We start from the raw sequence: 14367 nt of genomic DNA, 5'->3' as shown, positions 1-14367 counted from the left end.
TTCGTCCCTGACTGTGACACACCAGCTGTTCCCATGCATGCGCGTCACCAATCACCATGCTGCGCTCCAGCGTCTTAGCTCCACAAGACACTGAAGATAGCACGCTGCACGTTCTATAATTATGTTCACAATGTAATTGATTGCTTAAAGTGCTTACAATATGTAGCCTATGTCATTTGTCTGATTTCGAACAATGTCAGTCAAGAGTCAAGACTATGTGACCGCTTTGGTCGAGAGAGAGAGAGAGAGAGAGAGAGAGAGAGAGAGAGAGAGAGAGGGATATCATAATAATGAAATGAATAATGTCCATGAGCCAGCTCCAAAATTGGTGGGGAAAACTAGACCTATATTAAATTGTTTATTGATCAATACAAGACAAGTAAATTAATACATGATAACATGATAACCCACAGTAGTAGTAGTTCCTGCATAATGCCTCATTTGCATAATTATGTAAAATTTGTAATACAATAAATCATTGTCTTCGTTACTCAATTGGGGAAGTTTCATGGTGATAACAATCTAATATAGGTAGGCTATGGTTTTTGCCCACTCAATTCATAATTAGCCCTTCACTAAGTCCCTCCCCAACCCATCCTTAGCAGCGAAGAAAGCTTGATCTGCATAGCAACTGCCACCTGTTGCTATTGGCATTGGACAATTGCTTTTTGGGGTGGGTTCCAATTTTGGAGCTCTGGCTCAAAAAAAACTGAACCGGTTCCCATTGGGAACCAACTGGTGGAAATGGGGCCTGTGTAGCCTACCACTACTTGGTAGCTCCTACTTGAGTCCCCCTCTGGTGGTACAGTAGACCTACACAGAGGAGTCGCCCAAAAAAGGAGAAAAAAAGAGAAAAGTGGAATAAAATATTTACTACAGGTAGTAAGTTCTAACCAATTAACCAATGAATGGAGTGTGTCTTGAGTGTACAGGGTTTTATGAGGTCAAATCAACATGTGGAATGTCAGAACAGGTCAGCTCCATATATGGAGATCTAACGGTGGCAGCGGTGTCTTGATTCTACAAGGTTTGATGAGGTAGGGCCATATGTGGAGCATGTCTTGAGTGTACAGGGTTTGATGAGGTCAGAACATATGGAATGTCAGATGATCTAAGGGTGGCAGTGCCCATCTAGACTCTAGACGGTCACTGCCCCTCTAGAGTCAAACTCTAGACTCTAGAGTTTTAATGGAGAAGTATCAGTCAAAAGGGAGACATCGAAGAGGAAGGACGGGTGGAGAGGGATCAACATAATTATGGAATGTCAGAACGGGGCAGTCCGTATAGGGAGATCTAAGGGTTTGAGGTCTAACAGTTGTTTATGTGTGGTAGGCCTATACAAAAATGGCCATCATTTTTTTTCGCAATGTTTGACAATCAGAAGTTGACATTTTGTAGAAGGATTGTATTGAAGCATAAATTAGATGCCAGAAAAATGACTTAATTGCTTGATTTAGGACGGTTTATGTGACAGCGCCTTTCGCCCTGCCCCTATGCAGCTTTCATCCTGCCAAAAGCGCTGTGCGGAAGTGATCACAAGATCACTTTACTTGCCGATTGCGTCCGACTCGTTTCACCAACATTAAAAAACACTGTGGGTAATGGGAGAGGACAAGTGTATCTTGTTCACAAAAAATTGTGGTTACTTGAAATTAATTAATTTCTGTGCAGGGAGGGAATTAGTAAAATGTGCGTCAACCGTCCTGGCTCTCCCCCTAGGCTACTATAACTGTGACTGGTGTCAACTCAAACAATGTCAGATCATCAGATGTATTCAGGATAATGGTTAATTAAACCATTCTGGTAACATGTTTCGATAACATATTCGGACTGCATCAGGCACTATAACAATGCAGTCATTAGTGACAAATGGTGACTGACTGTCTTGAGTGTCTTCATCAAGGCTAATTTAAATTAAACATATAAAAACTTTGAAATTAAACAAACATGTTTAGGCCTATACTTCAGCATCCTGAGACGAGCCCTCCATCAGCGTCTCCAGTCATCTCGGTTCTCCATACATCTGGCCAGCTCATTTGTGCTTTCTGCACCAGCATCTTTCTTTAGTACATCCACATTACCACGTAGGTCGGTGTGGGATGTCCTCTCGATCGATGCCTGTGTGTTGGTTCCCACAGTACAAGCTTTTTGGCTGGGAGTTCTTGGTGTTGGTGGCAGTGGCTAGCTAGTCTCATCCTCCTTACTGCTATCTTCTCTGTTACACTTGATAATGCCCCGTACAGACGCTAGTTGGTGATGTGCTCGTCCTGGTTGATGTTCAGTACCACACGTAACATTTAGTAGCACTCGTCCAACCAGGGATTTCTGTAGGGCTTGTGTTAGTGTCCAGCATTCACAGCCATAAAGGAGGACGGACTCCACGGTAGCAGAGAAGAAACTGATCTTGATGTACCCACACACTGGTCATACTAAGAGTGAAGCAGCAGGCAGTCATGTAGGTAGGAAGGTGCGAGACCATTGAGAGCTTTATATACAAGTAAAAATAATTCAATCCTAAAAACAACCGGAAGCCAATGCAGTGATGCTAAAACTGGAGTAATATGTTCTCTTTTTTTTATCCCACGATTTTGTAGCCCATTTTTCACCCCTGTGTCAATCATCTAATGTGATCCTGGGCTCTATACACCCTCCACCAACCTAGTCCCCATATATGGGGGACATGGGGAAAGCAACGGACTTGAACTCATGCTTCCTTCATCCCTGAGTGTCCAAGTTGCTCCTTTACACCTGACATGGGGAAGTTTCCCTGGTTGGATGTAGCGCGTGGAAGGAACACGTTATTGCAACCAGTTCCTTTCCCCTCCATCAGGCGCCCCGGCTGGCCAGGGGGAGGCAGTTTAGTGACCAGGATTACTGCATGTTTTTTGTGAGGGTACCTACCCTAGGGGACACGGGGAGAACATGCAAACTCCACACAGAAAGGCTGCCACATTTTGGACAAGTTGTAATCTGTCAGTTGTTTTCTTTGGCAGTCCAGAAAAAAGTGCATTGCAGTAATCAAGCAGAGAAAAAATAAAGGCATGGATCAGCGTTTTTGCATCGTCCAATGACAAATAGGCTCTGAGTGATAAGTGCAATATTTCTTATATATTTATTTTTGAAAAGATAGCCTGATAGGCTGACACGTTGCTGTTTCCCTATTAAAGTTGGTTCACTGCATTTGAAGACATGTGTGCAGGTGTTTGTTCCTTTTTCATTGTCGGGCACTTTACCCTCTCCTACGCACCTGTCGCCTGTAGGTGTGCAAAAGCTTTGCTTTTTTATAAACTGTCCCCTGTAAAACAGTAAAAATCCCCCCCTACCCCCTTCTTCTCCCTTTCCATACATGTTTTTTCCCCCCTTTTTTAAATTGTATATGATGATTTCCTTTGTTTCACAGAAGAGTGTATGTCATTAAATGTTCTGATGAATTGAAAATGGGGGACCCATGTAAACAAGTCTTTGTGCTTTTTCTGGTTCTTATCTATCCTCAAGTAGCAGTCTTTATATGACCTGTAGCCTACTTCCATTTTAAATGTACCCATTCTGCATACTGTGAAATACAAATTTCAATCAATCAATCAATCACGGACTGGGAGGAACACACTGAAAGCACTTTTTGACTTACCTGAATATTTCTACATTTCAATGATAGTATATATAGTAGGGTATATATAGTATTAGTATAGTATTTTCACTGCTACTTTGCCCACTACGACTCTCGAGCAGCTACCCAGAAGATGTCGCTGTTGTGCCATAACAAAGCAGCAGCTACATTTCTTCACAAAGAGAAGGGGTAAATAGAGGATAAGAGGGAGAGGGAAAGGGGGGGGGGGCATTGCGTATTATGTAGGTTCTTGAGGGGCGGGGGAGTAGGAGGGGAGAGGAGGACTTTGGGTGTTGCCTCCAGGCTGAGAGCAGAAGTCTAGCTTTGGTTTTCCTCTCCTTCTTTCTCCTTCCACAAAGAGACCTGACATCCAGGCAGCGTTGATCTGTTCTCCTTTCACACAGAAGAACCTTCTTAGACACGCCGTTCAACTAATCCACCGCCATGGGAGTGGAAGGCTGCACCAAATGCATCAAATACCTGCTGTTCTTCTTCAACTTCATCTTCTGGGTGAGACATGAATGAGAAATAACTAGGCTTTGTTGTTTTAATGCGCGGCGGCGCGGCTACATGTGGTGTTGTGGAATGGAAGGCTTTTGTTTTTTAGACTATGGACCGTATTAGCTAGGTTACATAATGGCTTTTTTGGGCTCTTGTTGTTTTGTGAAGTCTTTGTGGTGAAAAGAAAACATTTTGAACGGATTAACGGGGGGGGACGGGACGTCACGGATTAATTGTTTCCATATGTCGTAAAAGGAAACCCCGATTGGCGCTTTTTATTCATCCCTGCCTAAATTGTGTGTGTCCCCAGTCCCCTTTTAATAAAAATCTCGCAATACTTTCAAGATTTGTCCTCCCAAAAAATTGTTTTTAAACGGCAGATGTACACGCTGACAGCGCAGCACGAAGCGACGCGCTGTGAGCTTGTACATCTGCTATTGTGTTTTTTATAGGCAAGCGGCAGCCAATAACATGTGTAGCCTATACCTTCAAAATGGTCGTGCATTTGGAAACGTAGAAAAGGCGGCACACAACTTATGCCGTGTTAATTATTGAAGCTTTCGACGGTGAGTATGTGTGGTGTAAATCTTCAGTTCCAGTCGTGAGGGTGCGCGTATGTTGCTATAAACTAAAGTAAAGTGGTAGTCGTAGAGGTAGGTAGGCTAGACTATACTCTTGCCTGTGACCGTTAGATGGTAACGGTTTCTTCTTTCTTAACGGGACGCCCCATTCATTGTTGGATTATCCCATGGGCTGATTCGCCGCTGATATATCCTCCAAAAGCCTTCCTCCGTTAGCGCGCGCGTGTGTGTTTGTGTGTGTGCGCGCGCATGTTCGTGCGCGTGCGCATGTTCATGCGTGTGGGTGGGTGAATCCCAGTGTGTGTGAGTCAAGGTTTTCGCTTGGATGACGAATCATGGAAACTTTGAGTGTGTGCACACACACACACACACACACACACACACACACAGTGTTTACATTGCATTACGTCACACGGTCCGACACATGGAACCAAATGGACCCTTACAGGCCAGTCTGTAACTCTGAGAGTGTACAAATGGACCCTAACGGGCCTGTAATTCTGAGAGTGCACTTAAAAGGAATCTTATGGGTCTGTAACTCTGAGAGTGTACAAATTGATTAAATGGACCCTTACGGGGTACATTTGGGTCCATTTGTACACTCAAGAGTTTTGATGGTCCTTGAAAGTAAATAGTTAGAAAACCACTGGTATTGTAATTGTATAGCAGATAGCAGATGTGAAGTCGACATACCAGGTCTGACGCCTGACGGTTTCATAAAAAACCCGTTCCGGAACCGATTCCGGGTTCCTTAATATTGTATCCGGAAACCAACCCCAGACCCTCGCTAGTCAAAGGAAGGGGTGAAGATGAGGGGAAAAAATAAGAAAAAGTAAGATATTTCTTACAGGGAAGAAAGATTCATTCATTGTACAAAAAAAAGTAGCCTGTTTAATGGTAGCAGCTTTAAACCATGGAAAAAACTCATAAAGCTTTTTAGAGGTGGTCATTAAAACAAGCAGTCTAATAAAAAGTATTTTTGCATTTCTTTCTCTCCCTGCTTGTTTAAGAGCCAATAGTGTTGTAATGTGATGTATTGATGACATAGAAGGGATGTCTTCATTCTATGTGGGGATGTCTTGTAAATTAAGTAATGCAGATGTTTAACAATAATTTAACTCTTAATAGTGTAAACGTTTACGAACCGTCCATTTGGTTTCATTTTACGCTCTCAATTGTAAGTGTTCCAACTCTCCATTTAGCTGGGGACCACCTGGAACCACCTCAAGGACCACCGATTGAAAGCCACTGCAATATAGTATAGAGTAGTGCTGCACAATTATTCGAGACAAAATCGAGATCTAGATTCAGACACCTATGCATTATGCAATTTCATTTTGTGAAGAATCGTGCAGCACTAGTTTGCTGTCCAGTTCATTTTAGTTACTCTTATGTTTTTTTTGGGGGGGGGTTTTCATGGAAAAAAATGAGAATCGTGTGAGAATCGTGATCTCAGTTCTTGTGGAGGAAAATCGAGATTCACATTTGAGCAAGAATGGTGCAGCACTAGTAGAGTATAAATCAGTGCAATAGGCGGCTTGTGGGCCATTGCGTTGTATCATGTAGATAATTCACAACATGTGACTGAACCACATTTAGGCTCTAATGTGGAGGTAGAGAATCCACCCCTTCCTGAAGAATGATTTTGTATCCCTGTTGAGAGAGTCAGAGAGAAAGACATGCAGGTGTTTCACGTTGTTTTATCTCCATTTCTGAGACCTTGAGCTTCTGTTATGAATGAGAGCTCTGGTTTGTCTCTGTTTTGAAAGGGAGTGTCTGGCTTTCAACTTCATGTCCTCAAGTGCATTAATTTATCTATCACGGTCATTCACAGTTAAAGTTGCACTTCATCCAAATGGTACTCCTCACTAATGCTCGTTTTGTTATAAGATCATATAACGTTTCTGTCTGCTCACTCTGTGTCTCATTGGTGGGCTATGGACAGTTCAGAAACCCGCCTACCAGTGACGACATCGATGGTGAATACAAGCTAATATAGAAACGACGGCCTTTCTCTTCCTGGAAAGTTAGTGTGTTGAAATAGAAGACATTGTTGTGTTGAAATAGATTATTTGAAATGTCCAAACCTGTCTACTGATGACATGACAGATTTCAGTCATTTGGATTTCATAGAATTTACAATTTAGGCATTTAGCTTAATCCAGAGTGATTTACATTAAGCAAGAACAAAGAATAAAAAAGCACGATGATACATCAGATACATACAAAGTAGTTATCATGAATCATACATAAGAATAGCGGGGTGCGGGGCTATTGCTCAGGTTCAGTCTCTATCCTTTTAATACTCTATGGTAATAGCATAACACATTGAGAGCTTGTAGATCGAGTTGTAGCTCAAGTTCACCATGTGCACTACTGTATCTTAGGGTTATTTACATACCATAATATGACAAATGTCAGGTGGAATTGTTTGTAGGTGGCAGGTTGTTTACTGGCTTGGACAATGATAAGAGAAAGGGAAAGTGTCTGCATCCATAACCAGGGGATTTCTGGCTCCTGTCTCGTGGTGATAAAATGAAGGGAGGAAAGTTGTCATCGGTGCTGCCCAGCGCCAGCAGAGGGCCATTTATCATTTCATGTGACAGTTGTATGACTGTAATGTGGTCATTTGTCACACAAATGTGTCGACTGTATGAATGCAATGTTGTTGATGTGGTGTCCTGTCCTCTTGACTTCTATTGTACTGGAGTCGGACCACTTGACTTCTGTGTCAGACACAACCATCAGACAGGCCCACATGTAATGCCCAGGATTCCAACTGGGGTCTCCCACGTGGAAAGCCAAAATCTTAACGGAGAATTTCCCCTTGGCTGCCGGTGAGATATTGGTCTTTTAGTTCATCAGGCACAGGCTCTGAGGTACTACTGCTACAGACATATCTGACTATTTGAGGCGTGCTAGAAACAGCTCTGTGTGTTCTGACCGTGACGTCATGTGTATGATCTTCTATCGACTTTTTATGACACATTTTCAGGCCAAGTCAATGGCAAATTACATCACGTCACATCTTTGTGTGACATGTGGCTCAATATAAATATTTGATCATAAATGGCGCCCCTCACTTCACACAAGTGTGATTTATTTTTGATTGAGGGGCCCCTCCTATGCCCAGCTTTCCGGGTTTGTGTGAAGACAGACATTGGCTGATCACCCCATAGCGATGATTTGATTGGCTGAGCAAAGTACATATTGAAGATAAAAGTCAATCACAGTTCGATTCAACACAATTCCGTTGCTAAGGAAGGTTGTATGGTGAATTATGACACACACACACAAACACACACACACACACACACACACACACACACACACACACACACACACACACACACACACACACACACACAGCTGTTGGCAGACATGTGATACCGGTTAATAGAACACTGTACTGTATTTACTGTACTCTGTACCCCCCTTCCACACGCACACACACACGGTGCACCTGTGAATATGGCAGAGAACTTTTAACAGGTGTGAGAGCAGCGAGACAACAACTTCAACACGCTGTCTGTTGTTGTAATGTCCACCTGTTCTGTCCAGTAGGATGACCTAATGAACCCTGCTGCGTTCACATGGGCAGATGCAAAGATAGTCTACCCTTCATTTTCAATGGAAGCCAGCCAGCGACATGAAGATACAAAGACGCATCTAACGTTTGTAGATGCTGCAAATATTATAACCGTTATGGTGCGTTCACACTTCACACTTTACATGGGCAGACGCAAAGCCATAAAGATGAATGGGGGTGGCATTGTCACTGGCTTCCATTGACAATGAATGGTAGACTGCCCTTGCGTCTGCCCTTGTGAAGGCAACATTATGCTGTGTTCACACGGGCAGATGCAAAGACTACAAGTCTTGGAAGTCAATGGAAGCCAGCAACGTGAAGATGCAAAACGTAGCGTTTCAAAGCCACAAAAAAGTTGAGCTGGTTACAAAGATACAAAGCTACAAATACACTGTGTAGCTTTGCGTCTTTGTATCTTTTGCATCTGCCTGTGTGAACGCAGCAGCATGACGCCTCATCTACACAGGCAAGGAGCAAGCATTCCGACTGCGATATTGTGCAAAAAACTGTCCTGATATGGAGCATTGGCCTTTGCGTTGAACCAATCAAATAGAAATAACTATTAAATAGTAGCTACTAGCATGTAGATCTCAACCAAGTGTTTTGGGCCGTGAAACCTCAATTTGAGACTCTGCGAGCGAATATAGGAGGGGTGGACGACGTCGCTGCATGCTCGCAGTACGTCAGGACAGTCATTGAAGAACATGTATTCTAATGAGATTTCATGCTGTTACATAAGTCTAGACTAGTCTAGTCTTGTAATTGATCACTTCAGTTTAAAGCTGATATAGACAAGTTTCAATAGGCTTACATATTAAATCATGAACATACTATTTCACATGAACAATGTTGGTGAAACTAAGATATGGGGATAATATTATACACATTGCAATGAAATCGCAATTTTGCAATTTTCATTATAATACTGCTGGGTTGAACACACTGGGTTGAACACACTGTACAACACCTCAGCATCATAATATAGGGAAAGATAGAGGGAAAAAAGGCCCAAAAAATACATTTATATATATTACATTTTGGCTGAATTTCTTTTGTTTTGTCGTGATAATCCTCCCTGCTATAGAGTGTGCTGACCACATAAGGTATGTGCTGTTGGTCCTGCCGCATGTCCCCCCACTGTAGTGCGTGCATGTGCACGTCTTGTTACCGGGGCGGACCGGGGGGTTTTCCAAATCACCCAAATCACTGAATGCTCCATTAATAAAACAGACCTGAGCTGCACTGTACTTGGTGCGTTCCTTTTCCATCTACACCGAATCTCAAAGCTTGTAGATGAGCATTTTTTTGGTGAATGGGGGGTATCCCCCTCCCTCTGAATAGGGATGGATACAGGCATAGGTTCCGACATACTAACAGTCCGACCGCACGCGGGATGCAACGCATGTCGGGAGCAACGGGTGATTTGCGCATGTAGGACTGTTGTTGTGTTGTATGAGCGTGTGCGTGCACCCATGGGGATGCCGGGATTGAAGTGATTAAATGTATATAACGTTATTTTTCGATCTGTCCTATAATGGAAATGGATATTCTTTCCAGTTGTCCTGGACATAGTACGTATGTATGATAAGGTACGACTGTATCTTATGGGCAACGACTTACATATTTATGTAATATGACATGAATGTAAGGTGCTATAAAGTAACAATGTCATTCAGGGGTACCGGGCATGCGTGTACTTTTAGTGGGATATACTTGTAGATGGACTATTTTTTTGCAGACTGTTTGATCTAGAATAAGGGAACATAAATTTGGGGCTAAAATGCAACTTGTAGCTTCCTCTCCAACTCAGTCTCAGCTGTGGTGAAAACGTGTGATGTCACTTCCAGCCTCAGCTGTGGTGAAAACTACTGGTCACTTCCTGCCTGGTACGCTGTCCTGCCTTCCAGGAAGACAGTAGTCGGCACTTATCTCAAGTCGTGGTTATTGTTACCATAGCAACTGTCCTACTCCTCCCAAATCACCATGGTAACCATCTCATCTGGTCGCACAGACAACTGACTTACACTCAGGCACACATGCACAGAAATGCACACACACAAACATACACACACATGCAAGTCATGCAGGCTAGCACACTAATATCATAATAAAGAATATCATTTGAAAAAAGATATTAAATTATAGCTACTCATAAAAGAATAACAACAATCTAGAACAACATTTGCTTAGTTTGGTTTAGATTGACATTAAATATGGACATATTTAGTTAACACATACACTGTGTAGAATTTCAATCGTCAACTAGCCTTCACTGCTGAGTATTTCACTAACCTTTGAAGAATCACCCAGGCGCCCTGAGAACCCTGTGTGACAGCGAATTAAACGATGAAAACAAAAGACTGGAATGTCGTGATCCGCAGTCCAACTGTCAACTTAACATGAGTTGGTCTGTACTTCGGCATGCGTCCCAGGCTTGTTATAAGTAGAGATTCCCAAACTTTGTGAAAAGTGAAATTAGACGTTTGCCCCCATAGCACCTTTTATTTTTTGTTTTTTTCCCCTCTTTTCAGTGTGTTTTTTGTTTTCCCTTAGGCAAGGCATTTGGCCTGAAAAACCTACAAAAATTATTAGAAAAAGACAATTAATTTAAATAAGGGTTTCGGCTCTCGGCCCATGCATAATGCCTACAGTGTTTTTTTTTCCTTTCCTTTTTTTTCCTTTCCTGCATGCCCCTGTTTGCCCCCAGGAACCAGACTAGGGAAAATAGCAGATCTACAATCCTCTCAATGTTCGATCCGGTTCCTGGATCCCCAACCTATGTACTGTTTTGTAACTGTTTGTATATTTTTGTGTGTCGTTTTACTGTAGGTTTGAAGTCCTTCCAACGGAGACAAAGTTAACCTTCAAGTGGTTAAATTTCAGTTTACTGTGAATTTGAATTTGGTTCAGTTTCATTTCTTGTCGTGGCTGTACAGATTGAGGATTACTGTGTGGGCGTCATTCCACTGTAAACACACACACACACACACACACACACACACACACACACACACACACACACACACACACACACACACACACACACACACACACACACACACACACACACACACAGTATTCTGTAATATAAGATAACTTTATTTTGGGTGCACTTCCACTGTATAGACAAAAGAAATGAAACTCAGCTCAAATCATTAGTTCTAAGAAATGTCCAAAAATTGCAGATGTACAAACTCGCAGCGTGGCACAATGTCTCGTGTCACAAGCTTGTACATCTGCTATCTGCTTGTACATCTAAAATCTAAAATGACACGATGCTTTCCTGCTTTTAATGGTGTTATTGCTGCGTTTTCTTCATAGAACAGAATAGAATATAAATACTATTAATTGGCGAAGGGAACGCAAGAACTGCACATCATCAAATCACATCCAAGGCAATACATATTAATAAACAATTTAAACGGTGTCAGTTTGTACATCCATAAGCCTTTAACATACTAGCATACTGTATATGTGTGTGTGAAAAATGTTCTACCACTGATGGTACTAAGATAAACGACTATATCTCACTACCTGGTCTTAACCGACCACGGTGTCGTCGGTGCATGTGGTATGCATTGTGAACCACTGAAAACCCCTACCCCTTCCCCCATGGCCTGGCCCTGTCATATCAACCACTCTAGATGTGTGTGTGTTTGTGTGTGCACGTGTGTGTGTGTGTGTGTGTCTGTGCGTGCTTCCTGTGGCCTATTTCTGCTGTGACCCAATGCACTGAAGGCTGTAAAATGCTGGGCATGCTGACCCCAGGGAGGGAGGGGGGAGGGAGGGAAGTAGGAGTAGGCATGGAAGATAGTGTACTAGTATAAAGGCCAAACCGCACCATTGTAACTACTCGCAACCATTAAGCCCAATGGCAGTTGCAAGGAGTTGGTGTGGATTGCCTTAAAACTGTTTTGTGGCAAGGAGTTGCGAGGTGTTGCGCTGGTGCGGTTTAAGCCATTAGGAGTGATGGAAACTGTGTGTGTGTGTGTGTGTGTGTGATATACGGTAAAACTAAATAAGTAAATGTATTGAGTTACTTTCCTCCAATGGGAAGGAGACGGAATTGTGGGAGTAACGCACTCTTGTGCAGGAATGTGTGTGTGTGGGTTGGGACACACACACACACACACACACACACCAGTAAGCCCTCCCTCAGATCGAGGTGATTAATGTTGTTCATTTGGGTGTCTGCAGAGCGGTGGCCTGGCTGTATCTGTGTCCCGTTCCTCCTGTCCAGTCTAATGATGTGTATCTGTGTCCCGTTCCTCCTGTCCAGTATAATGATGTGCCCCTTTCAAATCACACATCGTATCCGCTTATTTATCCATCTTGTGCCATGTTTTGTCATACAATGGGCACCGCACCGCCATGTCAGTGTATGAGCAGCACGGCTTGGGTGCGGCAAGTCGTGCGGGAGGTACTTGGAGCTGATGGTAGGTGTGGCACTCCACCTCAGCATCCATCTCCTAGGGGTCTAGCGCATTGTAACGGGGAGAGACTCCCGCGTGTTACTGTTACCGGCTGATACCGACAATAAGCCACTCCCGACCTACTACTTACAGTATTTGAGTAATACTGTACTTTCCACCACTGCTCAGAGCTAATAGCGGAGAGTAAGCTTCCACCACTCCCGTCCTAATGGAGTTTAAATATACATCCGCTGTCTTCCTAGTGGATGGGCAGCAAAGTGAAGTGGATAATGCAATATAACGCATGAATCTAATGCGTTGTACCATTTAGGATGTGGTAGAAGGACATAAAGACACCGCGATGCACTCGGCATTGCACCAACAACCCTGCATCATGGTGACTGTGTGTTGTTGCAGCATTTGTATCCTGACTCTTATCTTTGGATACATAGTTCATCTCACTGACTCTTATCTTTGTATACATAGTTCATCTCACTGACTCTTGAGATGAGATTCAATTTATTGTCAATGTACAGCACAGTCAGAGGCTGTACAGTTTCCGTACCAGACTGTGGTGCAGTACGTGAGGATGCTCTCGACGGCACAGCGGTAGAAATTCCCCAGTATCTGAGGAGATAGGTGCTCTTTCCTCAGTCTCTTCAGAAAGAAGAGACGCTGGTGGGCCTTCTTGTTGAGGGTCCAGGAGAGGTCCTCAGAGATGTGGACCCCCAGGAATCTAAAGCTGGGGACCGTTCTTTGTATACATAGTTCATCTCACTGACTCATAAATGGTTTCATGTTGGTTTCATGGTGGTCATAGATACGATCTGAGGTGGAGTGTGAAGAAGTGTGTTATGATGACGAAGGGACCACATACCACATCACAGGGCAGTCCCCCACAGCACAGCCTGTCTCAACCTATCTGACACTTTTTACTTCCTGTTTGTGATGCGAAAAGAGGAGCTTGTTTCTTTCACAACAATTCCACATGATTAGGAAATGATTATGCTTTGATTTTTGTTCTAGTGGTTGGGGGGGGGGGGGGGGGGGTAGTGATGTATGAATCAGCATCATGTTCATCATCACGTTATTCGTCTTACCTTTAAAGTAGTCACAGGATATTTATCCCCAGTACGATCGATCCCCCGACCGTTGATCAACAGAGGTTTTCTCTGTGCTTCCACAATAGATTTTTTTCAATATTTCAAAAAGGGAAAAAATTAGCTACTTCTAAGTCAAGTCACCTTTGTACTTAAAAACATACAGGAGTTATTAGTTATTGATTGATTGATTTCACATTTTTATTAATTTTGAGGCCGTGTTTGTGTAAACACAAACATCATTGAAGCCAAAAGTGAGGGCAGAAATATGAAGATGACGATGCAAATTGTGACAGGCCGGAATGACATTTCATTTGTGATGATTTGATTGGTTGAGCACGGAATGTGATGTATGATGATGATAAGAGCGCCCTTCACTTCACACCGGTGTGATTTTTGACTTTCTTTTTTACACACCACTATAAATTTCTTATTTTGATCATGATACCCTTTTTATTTTATTTTTTACAAAAATATCCACCAACAAGCCAGCATGGCGATGGTCACATTCCACATGGTAGTGGCAGCATAGTAGAATGCATTGTTCCCCGTTTTTGAGCCGAATTTTGGGGGTAAA

At 42.9% G+C, this 14367-nt stretch overlaps 1 protein-coding gene across 1 annotated transcript in view; it reads left to right on the top strand.

Annotated features, from left to right (window-relative positions):
• Window positions 1–3909: 3909 nt before the first annotated feature.
• Window positions 3910–14367, top strand: part of LOC308312719 (CD81 protein-like) — a 36287-nt gene continuing 25829 nt past the window's right edge. The window contains exon 1 of the mRNA XM_080759422.1: window positions 3910–4117. Within this exon, the coding sequence (XP_080615548.1) occupies window positions 4052–4117 (66 nt within the window). The 5' untranslated portion in view covers window positions 3910–4051. The remainder of the gene's footprint in view (window positions 4118–14367) is intronic.

The sequence above is a fragment of the Protomyctophum bolini genome, assembly GCF_963924005.1.
Source record: "Protomyctophum bolini genome assembly, chromosome: 1".
NCBI classification, from domain to species: domain Eukaryota; kingdom Metazoa; phylum Chordata; class Actinopteri; order Myctophiformes; family Myctophidae; genus Protomyctophum; species Protomyctophum bolini.
The sequence above is the reverse complement of the archived record's forward strand: the minus strand, read 5'-3'. Positions and strand labels throughout refer to the sequence as shown.